Raw genomic sequence first — 18,684 nt, 5'->3', positions numbered from 1 at the left:
TTGTCGTTCATACTAATTGTGCTCTTATGTATTTAATATTACATGGTGTAATATTTGTCTTAATTAATATAACACCTTTAACCGAGACAATTTCGTGTGAATTGACTCTCGAATCGAAATTTAGAGTCGACTCCATAATTTCTGCAACTGATTCACGCTGGTATGACAGACTCCGCCTTTACCGGTAGTAGATTCAAAGGGTCAGGGTTCGACGTGTGAATGTCTAAACGCCTTCGGGATTTTTATTAGTGTACTAACAGTACTTACCACGAGTAGTGCCCTCAATATAGGGAGAAACGAGGCGTTTGTGATTGAACCATGATGTGACGTAGCAGCACCTGATTAAAGAAATGAAAGTTGGTGAGCAGCGTAATTCCGACCAGCGATAACAACTAAGGTAACTGATATACTGTTAATGTTAGATCTCAGTTTGCAAAAAAAATAAATAAATACTTTATAATCCCGATCAGGGTTTTGTATTAGCTTTCCTTAGCAGCAAGGCTTAAAGTACTTATCAGAGAGTATATTAGTGTGCTGAGGTTTTTAAGACACTGAAGGACATAATGTAGTGACAGCTGAAATGAAATGGATATTTAAAATATTGTGTAAATAGAAAATGTTATACTTCTGATGTACAAATGAATTTCTTTCCTTAAGGTGTATATTGTATCCTGTAATGTTTAGGAGAGTGATGGTACATGGTGCTGCAGTTTGGAAATCATCTCTAATTCCCACCAAGAAACAGGTTGGTTAAAGAGAAAATATTCCGCATCCCGACTTTATATAAAATTACTTAATGTTTAGTGGTGTATAAATATTAGTTTTGCTGCCATCAACAAAGCAATCTTTTACTTTTTTTTTTTTTTTTTTTTTTTAAATTCAGACCATTTCACCTGCACTTGATTTTGCTGAAGAAATCAAATATTTTGGTAAGCAGAAAATTCCTCACTTAATTCTCGGGCTATTTGTAACCAGAGAGCCCTATAATCGTAAAGTAAATATTATGTATTCTACACCGATCAGGCATAACATTATGACCACCTGCCTAATATTGTGATGGGCCCGTTTTGCTGCCAAAACAGCCCTGACCCGTCGTGCACTGTGTCATGCACTGACACCTTTCTCTCAGAACCAGCATTAACTTCTTCAGCAGTTTGAGCAACAGTAGCTCATCTGTTAAATCGGATCACACGGGCCAGCCTTTACTCCCCACGTGCATCAATGAGCCTTGGCCGCCCATGACCCTGTTACTGGTTCACTACTGTTACTTCCTTGGACCACTTTTGATAGATACTGACCACTGCAGACCGGGAACACCCCACAAGAGCTGCAGTTTTGGAGATGCTCTGATCCAGTGGTCTAGCCATCACAATTTGGCCCTTCGTCAAACTCGCTCAAATCCTTACGCTTGTCCATTTTTCCTGCTTCTAACACATCAACTGTGAGGACAAAATGTTCACTTGCTGCCTAATATATCCCACCCACTAACAGGTGCCATGATGAGGAGATCATCAGTGTTATTCACTTCACCTGGCAGTGCTCTTAATGTTATGGCTGATCGGTGTATAATTTTATAAATGTGACCAGAAATATTTTGTCTATTTTTTGAAGCAGTATAGGATTTTATTAATGAACGTTCCTACAGTAGAACATCATATTAATAGGCTGACTTTTTTTTGTTTTAATAAGCTTAAGATTTGTTCAGCAGCCAGTCAAAATAATGATAATAATAATCATAGACTCCACTTTGAGAACATCTGACTTATAGTTATTATTGTAAGACTGGCATTTTCACTTCCCCACTGTTAATCTTATCCAATATTTTGGATAAATCACTATAAAAATAATTGTATTTTTAAACTGAAATCATTTTACTTTCATTTTTATATAATACTCACTTTATAAGAATTATTGTTCCTCTCTTTCTCCAAGTTGTTATGATTTAAGTAATTCTGCAATCGTGCTGGAGATTCTGGTCATTTTCACCACTACATGTGATCGAAACCACTGCTGCAAAAAGTGATGATTCACATGACATTGCAAATAACCAACACAGACAATAAGACAGTAATGAGTTACTGAATATACACAATAATCTTTAGACAGTTGAAGTTTCATTTCGTGATTATTATTAACAGCACCAGAAAGGCCAAAGTCTGGAGACAAATAAAAGAAAAGACTCATTAGATGTGGATTAGGTGAGATGACAGAAAATAGTTTGATTTGAGTGTTGTAGATAATGAACACATCCTGCAGTGTAGTAGAGGATATATGGCACAGATTGAGACATTATCAGATCACTCACTTATTGGTCATAAAGGGGTAAAAAACTTAATTGAATCACTGTTCTTGTTAGTGTTGATTGATGGATTAATATCGGCTTGCTTTCTTTAATTAATACCATTATATGACTGGGCTTCATAAGACTTTCATTAGTTTTGTTTGTATAATTGAAATACATAAGCTCTTTTAACTTGACATTGTAATCTGTATATATTTAAAAATTCTCAAATTTATTTTTGCATAAATTTTTATATATACAAACTTCTATTTGTAAATGTATTTGTTTGTATCCAGCTTGATAAAACAGTGTCAGCACTCTTAATGAGGAACAGAGTCTATTTTGTTTGTTGACTAAATACCATCAGTGTTAATGGCATGAAGATATTAAGGACATTCTAATGCAATTTTTTTTAAAGAATGATGTACTTGCAGCTTTGAATTTAGGTAAAAAAATATAGCCATTCAAAAGTGCTCAATTTAGGCTTCATAATGTGCGATTCTTACTTTTTTAGGCTGTAACTTCATATGTGTCCTTTTTCAGGCAAGCATGTCCCGGCAGTTGCATGCACGAAGGCTTGAAAACGTGGACAAGAATGTGTGGTAAATATTTACTTTTTTTTTTTTTTTTTTAGGTTTGTTTAAGATGACCAAAGAGCACTTTTGTTTTTGGTTGAAGATCCTTACTCTGGCTTTGGTTTACTTATAATAGACCCATTATATGCATCACTAATTCCTTTACCTCTCATGTAACCTTTCTTGCTTTTGTCATGTGCTTTTGCACACCTTTATGTTTATCCTACTGTCCTTGCTTTTGCAGATTTGGACATTTGGATGTTCAAAACCACATAGTACTGCACTGTGTCTAGTGTGTAGAGCACACAATGATGCAGTTATTTGGATTATCCTCAGATTTATCTTCAGTAAATACATATAGTACTTTTCACAGGTCAATTACCAGGAGAACAGTATGTACTATGGTGGCATTTGGGATGCAGCTTTATATAAAGCTAACAACTCATATGTTTTAACCACTGACAGTTTTTGCTCCACTGGTACTGTATGGGTTTAAACATTTAATGGAGTACAGGCTGGAACCAAGAAAACATTGAAAACTTGTTGAAGGGTTGTGTTTGAAGGGTTGGCAAGTGCCCACAGCTTTGCTGTTTAGTGTGGTGTAGCAGGCAATTTTCCATCCAGTTATTCATTAATGCAGTGGCAGGGTGGCTTAGTGGTTAGCACGTTCACCTCACGCCTCCAGAGTCCTGGGTTCGAGTCTTGCTCCTGCTCACTGTGTGTGTGGAGCTTGCATGTTCTCCCCATGCTTGGTGGGTTTCCTCCAGGTGCTCTTGTTTCTGGAGAGACAAAGCATGTCCATGTACTAGGACAGTCTCTAAAAGTGTGTGTGATTGTGTGAGTGACAGACTGACTGTGTGTGTGTGATGCGATGTGCCATGTGATGGGTTGGCACTCTGTCCAGGGTGTATCCTGCCTTGATGCCATTCATCAACATTAATCATTAAACATCAACATTCATCAATGCATAAGCATTAAACATTTTTATATAGTAGAAAGAAATGTAAAAGAAAATTAGTATTATAAATATAGCATTACATGGTTTCTAGTGTTTCCATTATGCTAAGCTTTATAATAATAATAATAATAATAATAATAATAATAATAATAATAATAATAATAATAAAACACTCTTGGTAAATATATTTGAAAAGGTTTTTGCTTATATAAGCATCCTCCTCACGGCGCATGAATGAGTGCACATGTTTTTTTTCAGGCAGGTTCATTACAGTCCTGGTCATTTTCATAGAGTGAAATTAATTACTCACAGACATTTTCATACTCTCCTTTATCCATCTTCATCCACCAAGGATACCAGTACATCTGGAGCTGATTGTAGGGATTTAGAAGTCAATATTAGTTAAATCTTTACTAAATTGAATCCTCAGATTTCAGCCATAGACAACCCTAGCCCATATGAACCCTGCTGAAAGCACTGGCACGTATTGAGTTATTTACTAATTGTAATTATTTGTGTTTATTTTCTAGGCTGGAATTTACGCAGCTAGCTGCTGAGTATAATGTAGTGAACTTGGGACAAGGATTCCCTGATTTTTCTCCTCCAAGCTTCCTCTTGGAGTCTCTCTGCAAGGCCATCAACGGAGGAGCAGCCATGCACCAGTACACACGAGCCTTTGTAAGGCATTTTTATATTTTTATTTGTATTTCTTTTTTTGTTCATTTACACATTTTTCCTATGTTAATTTTAGGATTTGTAAAAGTAATATAAAAATAATAATCTATAATTTTTTTTAAAAAAAAGCTTTTATAACAATAAATGTACATAGAAATTCACAATATTTCAGATGCACATAAACCCCAGGATTAATTGGGCATATTTATGAACAAATTGTATTATTTATTATTATTAATGGGGAATCCTGTTAAATTGAGTAAACATGCAATCTGATTTACAGGGCCATCCACATCTTGTCAAGATCCTTGCCAAATTCTTTGGGAGGATGTTGGCCCGTGAAATAGACCCCATGAAGGAGATACTGGTTTCTGTGGGAGCCTATGGGAACCTTTTCTGTGCTTTTCAGGGTCTGGTTGATGAGGGTGATGAAGTAAGTTTGTGTGTGGTATTTATTATGGTTTGGGTTAAATATTTGAGCATCATTTTCTGTCATAGCCTCATGTTCTAATTTCTCTCCTCTCTCATGCTTTTTCTGTGGTACAGGTGATCATTGTGGAGCCTTTCTTCGACTGCTATGAATCCATGACACTAATGGCAGGAGGAAAACCCGTCTTTGTTCCTCTGAAACCTGTGAGTGTTCACTTTGAAACGCTCAAGTGAAACGTTGCTCTGGTTATATTGTGCATTTATTTATTCATCAGAAATGATTCCACACAATAAACTGAGGTGTATCTACGTATCTTGCAGCAAAAGGTCACCGGTCCAGCTCTGTCTAGTGCTGATTGGGTGTTATGTCCTGAAGAGCTAGCCAGTAAATTTAACTCTCGTACAAAGGCTATCATCATTAACAATCCTAATAATCCCTTAGGCAAGGTGAGTTTTGCTGATTTGCCTCCAGAGTTTGTGTTTTTACACAAAATATTGTAGATGTTGTATTTATTATGTACTTCAAGAACCACATTTATCAAGGATGCATTACAATAACAACTGAAACTAATAGGTAGTGTGAGGAGTCATTGCAAAAGATCTGAAGATGAATAATTTCCTCATTTCTTAGGTCTTTCAGAGGGAAGAGTTGCAGATGATCGCTGACCTGTGCATGAAGCATGATGTTATTTGCTTCAGTGATGAGGTGTATGAATGGCTTACATATGATGGTGTACAACATATTAAAATAGGTAAGAACACAAGTTTCCTGTGGATTTAGACACGTTATAGTCTTTACAGATTAGAGCCAATGGTAGCAGAACAGCTTCTTTAAAACTTTCTAATGTTTTTAAAATAGGGAAGAATCACAATTCCTGTGATTTCTGATACATTCATATTAATCTTTCAAATTTAGAACATTAACATGATAATGTATAAGGTATATAAGTGATTTTTCCATCAAGTATAAGTAATAAAGGCTGCTGAAAGGTTTTGTTGAGTTCATATAGCTGACTTGATCTGTGTTTTACTTGTAGCCAGTCTTCCAGGCATGTGGGAGCGTACAATCACAGTTGGCAGTGCAGGCAAGACCTTCAGTGCTACAGGATGGAAGGTAATATTTCAGCATGAAGCTGATTTTTTTCAATGTTTAGGAAAACACACTTGTGCATTTCACATTTTCAATCACAATGTCTGTGAGAATGCTGCTACTAAATGATTTGGTTTTGTATGCCTCTGGTTTTACTTTTTCCCCTGCAGATGTCTTTGAACACATTGTAGAATAATTGTGTTCTCTGTGTTTCACCTATTGTGGCAAAAAAAGCCACCTTGTTTGTGAATACTTTTTCTCATTTCAATTTCTAACCCAACCTATGTGTGCTTTAGGTGGGCTGGGCTATAGGGCCGGGACACCTAATGAAACATCTTCAAACTGTCCATCAAAATTCCTTATACCACTGTCCCACTCTTACTCAGGTAAAAACACACCTAAGAGAATTTTCCATTCAGTCTGTTTGTTTTAAATGTGTTGAATGGCAAGGAATCCCAGCTATACAGGGTACTATTGATTTTGATTTAATAATCTGAGTAAACATATTGAGTATTTGGCAAGAAAAGATTATATAGGAAATCTGTGGCAAGACGTACAGTAAATATATTCATATTACTATGTCTCTATACAAATAAATACAATCCATCTTCTGTATATACGTGATATCACACTGAATGAAACAACTTAGTTCATGCCTGTTAGATGATTCTCTCAGTTTTAATTGTGTTTTGTAAACTTTTTTGATGATTGTCCTTTTTCTCTTGCAACATACACTCACCGTCCACTTTATTAGGAACACCCAGACACCTGCACATTCATGCAGTTATCTTATCAGCCAGTCATGTGGCAGCAGCACACATAACATGGTTTTTAGTTAAGATATAGAATCTCAAAGGTTTACACAGAATGGTGCGAAAAACAAAAAGAGTCATGTGAGTAGAGGGTCTGAGGCACCTTGTTTGATGAGAGAGATCAGAGGAGTATGACCAGACTGGTCTGAGTTGACAGGAACCCTGTTGTAGTCTGTAGGAGAACAGAAAAGCACCTTGCACAACCTTGAGGTGAATGGGCTCCGAAAATAGTAGACCACATCAGGTTCCACTCTTTATAGCCAAGAACAAGAATCTGGGGCTATCATTGGAATGGACACCACAGCTTAGTGAGACTGTACCCATGATGGCTTCAGATTCCTTTTCTTTCCTGTCAGGAGTGGAACCCGACCTGTTGCCCATTCACCTAAAGGTTTGATGTTTTGTAAATGCTGAGATGCTTTCTGCTACCATGGTTGTAAAGATTGAATATTTGAGTTTCTATATCCTTCCTAGCAGCTTGAAACAATCTCATTTTCGTCTGCCCTCTCTTATCAACAAGACTTTTCCGCCCATGGAACTCACTCAATGTTTTGGCTTTTTGGATGTCACTCACTCAATCTTTTTTGTTTTTTTACACCATTTTTCATTCTGATATTTGATGTGAACAATAGCTGAAGCTCTTGACCTGTGTCTGCATGATTTTTTATTTTTATTTTTTTGCATTGTGCCCTTGCCACATGTTTGGCTGATTAGACAACTTCATGAATGTGCAGTGTTCCTAATAGAGTGGAGGGTGAGTTTTTTTGGACAAATGTACATACTATCTGTGTTTGTAGGAGGCTGTCGCTGTGGCTTTTGAGAGAGAATATGAACTGTTTGGCACAAAGGAAAGCTACTTCAAACAGCTACCCACAGAGCTGCAAGAAAAACGGCTCAAATTAGCTGAGAGTCTGAGGAGTGTAGGGCTACAACCCATCCTGCCTGAGGGTGGCTACTTCATGATCACAGACATTTCCTCCCTGAGTGAGTCCAGTATTTATACGTGGAGTGAAAAATTAAGCCTACATAAAATGTACATACAGGGGCTCAGTACTGAGAGTATTGCAGTACTGAGAAGCTTCAATAACTGAAGTAACATACCTAGCACTGCTAGAAAAACCAGCCTGATATGAATGGTGGATTTGTAAACAGTAGGGAAAGGCTACTAAGTCACATTCCCAGTATTAAATCCCACATGTCTCTTTTATGTAGAGGTTGACTTGAATGACCCAAACTCCAAGGACGAACCGTACGACCACAGATTTGTCAAGTGGCTTATTAAAGAGAAGGTAGGTATAAATCACAAAACGTTCACCTTTTTCAAGTGACACCTGTTATTTACTGAAAATTAATTAGGATGTTTTTTGTATGTTCTTTCAGCGTTTGGGTACTATCCCTGTATCTGCATTTTACAGCCAAGAAAGCCAAGCACAGATTCAGAACTACATCAGATTCTGCTTCGTAAAGGTAATTTGTTGCTTAAGATACACTGTATGTCCAAATGTATGTGGACACCTTACCATCACACCTATGCAAGAGCATTCAACAGAATAATCGGAAGCATACAATTGGCTAGAATGTATATAGCAATACAATTTTGCCTTCACTGGAACTATGGGGTACAAACATGTTCCAGCATGATAATGTCCCTAGTGTGAAAGATAATGTGTGGCTTGCACAGTGCCCTAAACTCAACCCTACTGATCACCTTTGGGATGATTTGTAACGTCGACAACACCCCGGGCCTCCTTAACTGACTGATCTCACTAATACTCTTGTGTCTGAATGAGCAGAAATACTCACAGCCACACTTCGAAATCTAGTGGAAAGCCTTCCCAGAAAAGTGGAGGCTGTTACAGCAGCAAACATTATTAATGCTCACTGATGTTCACCAAGCCCATATGGGTCTGATGGTCAGGTTTCTGCATATTCAGGGCATATATTATACAACAGATAACTGGAATAATACAGAAAAAAGAATGCAAAATATTAGCTAATCAAGACCCACTAATGTACCTTGCCAGTACAAATACCCTGAAATTACATACATTTGCATACCCTGCAATTTCCTGGTATATTGTCCATTGATTAAAATCCTACTATTCCATTGATAAGTATTCGTTTATGTCGGGAGGTGTGCAGACAGTATTATAAATGTGATTTAATCATGCCAAGACATGAAACACCCCCTAAATGTTCATGTTTTTCTTTTTTCTTTATAAAAAAGGATGATGCTACCCTCAAAGCAGCTGAAGATATTCTGTGGCAGTGGATGAAGGAATGAAATGAAATAAAATGATTCTGTCCAAAATGAGCTTTGCGAGTCAGATCAGTATGGAAGAATCGTGTTTTATTTTAACTGTGCATTAATTAAACTAATTAAATTAGGTTTTTTTCCCCTCCTCCTTGTATGTCAGTGTTCTTTGTCAAAACCCAGCTAAGTTGCTAAACAGGTAAACCTCAGAGTATGTGCTCAGACAAGTCACTCAACAGTTCTAGCTGGTGTTACTGTCTAATCATTTAATTATTGTGAAAAACGTCATTCAAACAATCCTATTTTTATCTGTGAATATAGATTTAATATGACCTCTACCTCTACCTGGTATTTTCAGTGCTTTGGCTAAATCTTGCACAGCATTATTTTTGTCACTTTTAGGTAAAAAGATTCCACACACTATGATAAGGCCAGCATGGAAAAACTCCCTTCAGACCACTGCAGGGCAACATCACCTATTGTTTGAACGTTTCTTCACATTTCTCTGCTTGATTATGCTCATCTGTTTTGTATAAGTTTTATCAGTCACACTATTTAAGTCCCTCTGTTTCTTTATCAAACTTCTGTTTATGCCATGTTGCATTTGTTTGCATCACCTTCCAAAGCTTAGTTTGTGTTTTTACTCCATAGTCATTAACACTGTTCTTACATTAGATTGTGGATCTCATTAAGTGCTTTTTTTTGCACTGTAAAATAAACCTATCTGTACTGGCCCCTGCCTTCCTATCCCATTTTGTAACACACCATATTCTGTGAATAATGTTAAGAGTTTAAAATATAAAATAATTTCGATTTGTTCAGATTCCGTGTGCAGCATTTTAATAGTATTAAAGTCTTCTTTTAAAATAGTGAAAATTCCTTCTATGGGAAGGTGTCTCAAGTGATAATTAAGGCAAATATATGAATAAACACACAGTTAGCTATTAGACGGTATAGTACACTCAGTATAATGCACAACAATGCCATTGGCACAACATCCATCCAACGTCTATACTCGCTTTATTTCTAATTAGGGTCACGGGGATCTGCTGGAGCCTATCGCACATTGGGCGAAAGGCAGGGGTATAACCTGAACAGGTCACCAGTCCATCGCAGGGCCACATATAGACAGACAACCACACATATTCACACTCACTCCTACGGGCAATTTAGAATTTCCAATCAACCTAATTTACATGTTTTTGGACTGTGGGAGGAAACCAGAGTAAACCGACACAGGCTTGGGGAGACCATGCAAACTCCACACAGAAAGGCCCCTGCCTGATCGAACGCGGGATTCAAATCCAGAACCTGAGGCAACAGTGCTGACTACTAATAGTGGCTGAATAGTGAACATGAAGCCGTTTAGTATTGATCCTAATTGCTTCTTGGCAATTGGTATTTCTGCATGATGAAGATGGTAAATGTAAGGTGCGGCGAATTTTGATAAAGGAGTACATTCTCTGTAAACTCTGACCACACTCAGGAGCAGATCTGGAGGCCCCAATAAATGCTCTCTTCAAGTGATGGTGACAACTTTTTTCCTCAACTTTATCGTGAAGTGATTCATTACTCGAAGCTTTGCAACACTAGTGATATCTTGTGGTCGAAAGGTTGAATAGCTATCCCATCCATTGTTTGGTTTAATTTAATAAATCACACACTTTGTGCTCTGAACACCATAAAGGCAATAAAAGTACTTTCATGTGTCAGTCTTGGTGTACTTACATAATGAATGTATAAATGAGTCTATGAATAAATTTATGAACGAAGTTATAAATGGGACAAGTTAACTTGTACTGTAGGTTTTGTTCTAGTCCTAAACCTTTGCTCATGAACTGGGCAGCTGACATTTTCTTAAGATTGGAATGAAAGATTTTTATCAAGGAGCATGACTTCTATTGTCTCCAGAATACGAAGCAGTTACGCTTGTGTGCGGAAATGAATTCGGACGTCAAAGATCACATGGTTATGGAAAATGAATCAAGCTCTGGTACAGTGCTTTATTGTGAGATGTTTTATTTGTTCGATTCAAGCTTTGAAGCCTCTGTGTTGAGCATCACATCACTGCTCTCCTCACTGAGGCGTTTTAGCAGTTCTCTTACATTACATTACATTACAGTTCACCACCACCCATCACTGAGCTCCCCTGAGGCAGTATCAGATAACCCTGGACCAACTGATCATCATATATCGATCTTCCCAATAGCCCCAGATAATAAATATGTATAGGCAGTAGATTCCATGGAATCTACTCAAGGGCTGCCAGACTTGGTAACATCTTTAACACTTTAACAAAAGTAGAAATCCTCATATTTAAACTTCTAGAATGCACATTTATACATTTGTACACTTTCTGTTCATCATTTTCTCTGAATGAAAATAAAACATTAGTCATATTAATCTTGCAAAAAAAAAAGTTAGATAAAAATGACCTTACTGAGTAGATAGTGAATGCTAAGTAGAATGATCCACTTGCCTAGCTAACTAACTAAAAGTAACTAAAATCTTATTCATGCAAATTTAAAAGCAACTCTTTTTCTTGTCATTTAAATACTGGAAAGTCTAGAGGAGTGGTAGTATACCCAGCTGCAGTTTGGAAAACACTCAACACTAATTCACATGAGCTGGCAGAACAAGGTACAGTAGGTATGAACTCCTCTCTTTACCTATACTGACATATGATGTTATGATGAATATTATTGATGTCATTGATCTAACAATATTACTTATGAGGATTGTTTTATTTTATCAGGTTTTGGCTGAGTTGCGGTTGATATTTTTGTTCCAGCTATTTTGGTAAGCAAATAAGTGTTTAAATGTTTGTCTATTTGTATTATATTATCTATTTACCTATCTATTTATTCACTTGTTGGCTTCTTTCTTCGCATAATGACTGAGCTTCGGTTGCAGTAATTTTTTTTAGCATAAATACATAGGTCTATGTGATCGATTTTTAATTAATATGCAGCTAACAACCTTCACCAAAGAGTGATATAACTGATTTTCTTTAGGCTAAACCTTGACAGGTTCTTGCTGTACACATCACCATGTCCTCCAAACGGCACACACCCTGGAGTGAGGCAGATAACGAACCTATATGGTAATGATTTACTCACCTTTTCTTAGTACAGGTATGTTTAAAGTATCCCATGATAATTAAAGTGCACGAAAGTAAACATGCTTCAGCTTCATTTGGAGATGCCATAGACCCTGACTACGTTTGAACAGCTTTGCTTTTATTTTTTTCTGGCAATAGATACCTTCATGCATAATATTAACATAATTTTATAACATAGATTTTCTGTGCCCTTATCCCAACATGTTCATGAACATGAACACCCCATCCCACCCCGCCCCCCTATGAGTATACAAACTGAGTGTGCATATAAAAAGGGGGGGCCCTTTTAAAGGGTGTTCTCTTAATTATTTTCTGAGCTCTATAAATATACTCATGCCACCATGATACTTTGGACAGAATTTGAGTTTAACCATTTTGTTTTCTGCAAGGTCACAAGTTTTGCAGCTAACTCATGATTACAAGGCAGTGAACCTGGGCCAAGGATTTCCAGACTTTCCCCTTCCCAGCTTTGTTCAGGAGGCGCTATTCAATGCTGCCAATGGAGGCTTACATATGCACCAGTACACACGTGGTCTTGTAAGAGAGATATTCTTTTTCCACACCTTCTTACTACTACCACTTTTTCCTTCTCCTAAAGTTCATATATAGGTATTTTCTTAGCATCCCATCCTTATTAACACATTTTATGAGGTTCTCCCTTAAAATGATTTTTTAACTTAATCAGTGCCCCATCTAAATTAGGTTCATTAAGGAAAGGTGCAATGTGACCTACAGGGCCATCTACCTCTTGTCAAAATCCTTGCCAAGTTCTTTGGGAGGATTTTGGGCCGGGACATTGATCCTCTGGAGGAAATCCTGGTTACCATGGGAGCCTATCAGGCTGTTTTTTGTGCAGTTCAAGCTCTGGTTTATGAGGGCGATGAAGTAAGTCCTAAAAATAGTATTTTTCATGGCTAAACTAATAGAAAATGTTTGTCCTAAATACTTTTTAATGTAATGCCGATTTTAAAGTAAATTAGACAAATTGGAGTATCAGTACAAATGTGCTCTATATGGCCATAGGTTTGTGGTCACCTGACCATCCCACCCATATGTGCCTGCTGAATATCCCATTCAATATTACGTTCCTCTTTACTGTTATAATAACCTTCACACTTCTTGGAAGGCTAGATTGAGGGACGTTCATAATGTTAGTTATCCATCTCTATCTTTCCCATGTTTGTTATATCGGTCCAGGTGATTATTTTGGACCCTTGTTATCATTGCTATGAGCCCATGACAGTAATGGCAGGAGGAAAACCCGTCCATGTGCCACTCAGACCTGTGAGTGTTCTTTTTTATAAACTGTGCCTGAAAGGTTGTTTGATTGTAATGTACATTTCTGAATTCAACACATCATTTATTAGAAATAAAAAAGCTGGGGTGCTTGTGTTTTTTTCTACAGCGAAAGGTCACCGGTCCAACTGTGTCTAGTGCTGATTGGGTGTTTTGCTCTGAAGAGCTGACCAGTAAATTTAACTCTCAAACAAAAGCTATTATCATTAACAATCCTAGTAATCCATTGGGCAAGGTAAATTTCCCTTCAAACATTAATATGATGTGCAAATACTGGAGATGTATCACATGTTGAGTATAATACTTTATAGTATCCATTAGTGCTCTAGACATTTCTTTTATAGGTCTTTCAGAGGGAAGAGTTGCAGATGATAGCTGACCTGTGTATAAAACATGATGTTATTTGTATCAGTGATGAGGTGTATGAATGGCTTACGTATGATGGGGTGCAACATATTAAAATGGGTAAGAACTTTCCTGTGGATTCAGACACATTGTGGTCTTTACAGATTAGAGCCAGTGGTAGCAGGAAAACTTCTCAGCATGCACAAACCTTGACCTTATTTTAATGTGTTTTTAAAATAGTGAGGAATCTCAACTCCTGTGAATTCTGAGACATATAAACATTCGGAGACATAAGAACCTAAGCAAATTTCCCAAATTTTAATATAGTTAGAATAGTTCAGTTTACTAACCAGTGTGTGATCTATCATGTAATGATAAAGATCCTTTTACAGCGACTTTTCCGGGCATGTGGGAGCGCACTGTTACCATTGGGACTGCAGGCAAGTGCTTCGGCGTCACTGGATGGAAGGTAATGGGGTCACATGGTGTACCCCTCTTTACAGTGCTTTTAGAAAGTCAAAATCTAGTTTATACATTTTCATTCAGTCTTAATGTATGTTTTGTGTGAGCAAATGAATGTAAAATAACTGTTTTATGATTTTTACCAAGTGGGACTGTTCTTCAAAATCTAAGCTTTCTGGCAAAACCCATAGATTTCTTTTGATTATTTAGTAGAATTTAGTGTAATACAGATTACGAACCTGGTTTCATTTTGTTTTAGGTGGGCTGGGCAATAGGGCCAAGACACATCTTGGACCACATGCAAAAAATCCACCAGAACTCTATACACCATTGTCCTACTCCGACTCAGGTAAATAATCACAAATGTGCAGACTTCAAAGGAACTCAAAATGATATACATGAATTGTGTGGCATAAAAATATTCAGAAATGCACTAACCAACTGCATGATCATAAAGTCAGTTTAATTAAGAATTACAGCATATTGTAGCTAGATATTTCTAATACAATCCTGAATAATTTGGGCTAAATTGTACACTGCAACATATTGATTTTATATTTTTCTGGTCAGGTATACATAATATACTCATTTTTTGCAGGAGGCTGTTGCTGTGTGTTTTCAGAGGGAATATGACACATTTGGTACAGAAGAAAGCCACTTCAGACAGCAACTCGCTCTGCTCCAGGCTAAACGGCTCATGCTAACTGAGTGCCTGAGGAGCTTTGGGCTGCAACCTTATGTCCCTGACGGCGGCTTCTTCATAGTCACAGACATCTCTACCCTGAGTGAGTACTCGCACACATCATCAACAATACAGGGGCTCAGTGCAAAGCACTACATGAATGGAAATAGCTAAGTACATAATTGCAGAGATTATTAGAAACACTGAAATATTACATTTACTCTAGTGTTCAGACCCTTTCTTCAGTACTATACTGAACAACTCCCAATGTTTATCAATGTTTTCCACACATGTTTTGCATGTTCTCCATAGAATAGGCTCCAGGCTCTGCTCAGTGATGCTTAGAATAAGCAATTAAGGATTTCTTTTGGAAATATTCAGCTCTATGTACAGTGCAACTTGCAGCTTGTCTGGGCAAGTTACATCAGTTTCTTTGGGGAAACTGAAAGCTGTCATGTGCCTTATCTGGTCATACTATCAAAAAAGGTCAGATTATATCTGGTGATGACGTGCTGTTTCATCAAAGTGAAAGTTGAGTTCTTGGTCACCTCCCTGTCTTCTCCCTGCTTCTCTATATAATATTGGGTGACCTCTTAAATGGGTGGAACCTTGTAAATAACTGTCAATCACTAAAATGTCAATGAATATGACTGACAAAATATAAACATATTGTCGGACCAATCGGATTGGAAGAATACTTGGAGCTGCAGTATGTTGATTATTTCCATTTGTTAATTTATAGGTTTAGTTAGCTAGATGTTGTTACCACCAATTGTGCTGGCTAATGAGTAGCTTAGCAGCTTTTTAGCATGACCTGGCAGATGCTTCTAATGTTGTATTAAAAGTTGTATGTTGTTGTCACAATTAGAATGACTGAGTTTAGAAATGTAAGCAACTGTAAGCAATGGTGTAACGATCTGTGGATCTATGGATCAGCACTGTCTTTCCATGGACACTGATTATTAAATCAAAACTCAAATCTAGCCTGTACCCAGTATTAAATGTTGTGTCTTTCCTGTAGAAGTTGATCTGAATGACCCAAGTACTAAGGATGACCCTTATGACTGCAGATTTGTTAAATGGCTTATCAAAGAGAAGGTAAGAGTGAATCATACTGACTAGAAAGTGATCGTTGCTTTATATTGTTTAATGAACAGGATGTCTTTTGTATGTTCTTTCAGGGTTTGAGCACTATCCCTCTAACTGGATTGTGCAGCCCAGAATACAGGGATATTTTCCAGAACTACATTAGAATCACCTTTGTGAAGGTGATTTGTTGTATGAACGTTTCAGGCTGTTTCAAAACCCATTCTTGTTATTTCAAAATAATTATGAACTTTTGATTAATGAAGTAGCTGCCAGTTACTTATTTCTTATAAAAAAGCAGCTTGTGAGAGTATGATTAATGCCATTTAATTGTAGTCTATAATGAGGAAGATGTGTTATATCACATGGCAACAACGACTGGTCTCAATGATTATTTTTCTCTCTAAACAGGACGACTCAACCCTGAGAGCAGTTGAAGATATTCTGAGAAAGTGGAAAGATGAAAGAATACAGAATACAGATTCTGTCTGAGATTTTCAAAGTATATCTATGCCAAACTGCAATATGATTGTTAAGCAAGCAAGTAGAAGAATCTTGCTTTATTGTTAAAAAGAGAGAGAGAGAGAGAGAGAGAGTTGTTTGAAATCAGGCTAAACTCCTGCTAATAAACCAGAGCTGGTTATAAGTGGTCTAGTTGCATATGTTTCATACTGGTCATCTTTTTGTTTTACCCCTCCGTACCACCTACTTTAGGACATCCCTGAAAGGAGGTCAGAGATGACTGCCCTGCTCAATACCCTGGTAGCAAGAACACAGACTTCCTGGCATGGTACACCACTGCCTATGTCTTACCCCCAAAATGGCTACACTTAATTAGATATAGACTTATACACTTATTAGAGAATTAGATGCTGCTCAGTCCAAATAACACCAGAGGGCGTCTACTTGGAACAGCGAATAATGCTCTGGAAGGGTTATTTTCACTAAAAGCATCATGGTCAATAGAGAAATCCAATAAGTTTGGTGATATGAACAGATTCAGATTCAGCAACTGCATTGAACGACTAGGTCACCCCAGAGCCATCGAACCACAAACACATGCAAAGCTATCTTATTACCAGAGCACACCACGCCTTTAGCTGAAGTTCTTGCTAACAAGAAGAGAGCTTCACTCATAGTCACATAAAAAGCATGCTAAATGGACACCAGCCCAGTGGAGAGGTCCCACACTGGGCTCTTATGGGACTATGGTAGGTGAAGGTGCTTTGCTGTCTCTGAAAGTCTTTAAAAACTGATACTTCGTGAGATATTATCAACGATGTTAGTTGCAGCACAGAGTGGAATCATTCAGCAGTAGAAGTGGCTAGCAGTGGTGAGACCAACTAAGGGTCAGGCCATTCTGTCACAATAGGCAATATACTGATATGGCACTTGCTAAAAATGGTAATTTCTGCAACTTATCAAATCAGTCCAATACCCTGAGGAGATTCTTAGGCTGACATTGAGCTGCTTGACATCATGCCTTCTTATGTTACAATGTCTGAGTGGGTCATCACTAGGGTTTCAAAATTTCCCGGGTATTAACGGGAATATATGGGAATTAACGGGAATATATTGGAATAAACTGGGAATTTGCAAATTTGCAGGTTAGTCTATAAAAGGGAACTTAAATGTAGTTGAAAAAATATCTTGCAGCATAATCTTGGTTAAAACAACCAGATTGAACAACCCTGTATATTCCTCAATCACATGCACACAGCACTGCAGGGCTATTGAGACCACACCTCCACATGCACTGTGTATTCCTCCGTAATATACACTGATCATTTCTTGAATCCTGCACACTAAACAATTTTAAAACTCTTCCATCATGGTGAGTAGTCATATAAATTGTATAAATATTTCATACATTTATATTTAAAACAAAATGTTACTATTGTAAAAACAAATACACTGACTGAGCAAGCATATAGGTGAGATCATTTAAAAAAAAAAAAACATTTTCTAAAAAACACCATCCTACACACACACACACACACTTAAGAGGAGAATTCCTCCCTATTTCCCAGGCTCTGACTATCATGAGAATATTGAAGCCACAGTTCTCCATTGAATCTGAAGATTACAATTTTGAATGGTACTTTTTTTGGAAGGGAAGGGGGGGTGTGTGCTTTCATTTTACAGCAAACATAAGGAAATATGTTTTTCTTTTACATTCAACATTCAATCTTTTGTGTTGTTCAATGAAATCATTAATTTAAGTTCTACTTACAATTACATCAAAGTCAAAAATCTTATTTCTGCATTAGGTTGCTTGCATGTCAGCTTATGACCAAATACAATGTTTAGATTTATGTTTGTATATACAGTTTATATAAATTTCCCCAAATGTCTAAATAATTTAAATAAATTCCCATTAATTCCCAAAAAGTCTTGTAAATTCCTATAAATTCCTGTTAAGCTTACAACTTGGAATATTTCCAAAATTCCAGAGATGAAATTTACCAGAAATTTTCCGCCCCTTTGCAGCCCTAGTCATCACAGGACAAAATCTGAAAAACAAAATCAACTAAAGGTAATCTGGCATTTTCCATTTGATTTTCACCTCTCCTCATAGTTATAGGAGGCAAACTCGATATGTAACTGTGGTTCTGTTA

The 18,684-nt window shown here is 37.1% G+C and overlaps 2 protein-coding genes across 7 annotated transcripts; both read left to right on the top strand.

The window, feature by feature from the left end:
• Nucleotides 1–177: 177 nt before the first annotated feature.
• On the top strand, nt 178–9,222 carry LOC131348723 (kynurenine--oxoglutarate transaminase 1-like). Of its 4 annotated transcripts, none has more exons than XM_058383881.1 (15): nt 178–397; nt 685–745; nt 884–929; nt 2,825–2,883; nt 4,345–4,492; nt 4,773–4,922; nt 5,036–5,122; nt 5,240–5,365; nt 5,550–5,670; nt 5,956–6,032; nt 6,305–6,394; nt 7,618–7,804; nt 8,033–8,109; nt 8,201–8,287; nt 9,048–9,222. In XM_058383881.1, exons 4-15 carry the CDS (start codon nt 2,831–2,833, stop codon nt 9,102–9,104), a joined length of 1,260 nt encoding a protein of 419 aa, XP_058239864.1. In that variant the 5' UTR covers nt 178–397; nt 685–745; nt 884–929; nt 2,825–2,830; the 3' UTR covers nt 9,105–9,222. The 4 variants fall into 4 exon arrangements, with proteins under 4 accessions (XP_058239864.1, XP_058239863.1, XP_058239862.1 ...); XM_058383880.1 differs by having other exon boundaries at nt 658–745; XM_058383879.1 differs by lacking the exon at nt 884–929.
• Nucleotides 9,223–11,625: 2,403 nt separating this feature from the next.
• On the top strand, nt 11,626–16,897 carry LOC131348724 (kynurenine--oxoglutarate transaminase 1-like). Of its 3 annotated transcripts, none has more exons than XM_058383882.1 (14): nt 11,626–11,723; nt 11,830–11,873; nt 12,089–12,177; nt 12,585–12,732; nt 12,931–13,080; nt 13,393–13,479; nt 13,601–13,726; nt 13,836–13,956; nt 14,229–14,305; nt 14,558–14,647; nt 14,897–15,083; nt 16,002–16,078; nt 16,162–16,248; nt 16,478–16,893. In XM_058383882.1, the coding sequence occupies exons 3-14, from the start codon at nt 12,125–12,127 to the stop codon at nt 16,556–16,558; spliced, it is 1,284 nt and encodes a 427-aa protein (XP_058239865.1). In that variant the 5' UTR covers nt 11,626–11,723; nt 11,830–11,873; nt 12,089–12,124; the 3' UTR covers nt 16,559–16,893. The 3 variants fall into 3 exon arrangements, with proteins under 3 accessions (XP_058239865.1, XP_058239868.1, XP_058239866.1); XM_058383885.1 differs by having other exon boundaries at nt 11,657–11,723; nt 12,104–12,177; nt 16,478–16,897; XM_058383883.1 differs by having other exon boundaries at nt 11,676–11,714; nt 16,478–16,894.
• The last annotated feature ends 1,787 nt before the right edge of the window (nt 16,898–18,684 follow it).

The sequence above is a fragment of the Hemibagrus wyckioides genome, linkage group LG28 (assembly GCF_019097595.1).
Source record: "Hemibagrus wyckioides isolate EC202008001 linkage group LG28, SWU_Hwy_1.0, whole genome shotgun sequence".
NCBI lineage: Eukaryota > Metazoa > Chordata > Actinopteri > Siluriformes > Bagridae > Hemibagrus > Hemibagrus wyckioides.
This window is presented reverse-complemented; position numbering and strand designations above follow the sequence as displayed.

Bases quoted from the DNA above. Each gene is read 5' to 3' on its own strand.
- LOC131348723 (XM_058383878.1), top strand. From the start codon at position 677: ATGTTTAGGAGAGTGATGGTACATGGTGCTGCAGTTTGGAAATCATCT. The intron at 5,671-5,955 runs GTAAGAACACAA...TTTTACTTGTAG, and splicing joins TGTACAACATATTAAAATAG to CCAGTCTTCCAGGCATGTGG. The intron at 8,110-8,200 runs GTAGGTATAAAT...ATGTTCTTTCAG, and splicing joins AGTGGCTTATTAAAGAGAAG to CGTTTGGGTACTATCCCTGT.
- LOC131348724 (XM_058383885.1), top strand. From the start codon at position 12,125: ATGTCCTCCAAACGGCACACACCCTGGAGTGAGGCAGATAACGAACCT. The intron at 12,733-12,930 runs GTAAGAGAGATA...TGTGACCTACAG, and splicing joins ACCAGTACACACGTGGTCTT to GGCCATCTACCTCTTGTCAA. The intron at 16,079-16,161 runs GTAAGAGTGAAT...ATGTTCTTTCAG, and splicing joins AATGGCTTATCAAAGAGAAG to GGTTTGAGCACTATCCCTCT.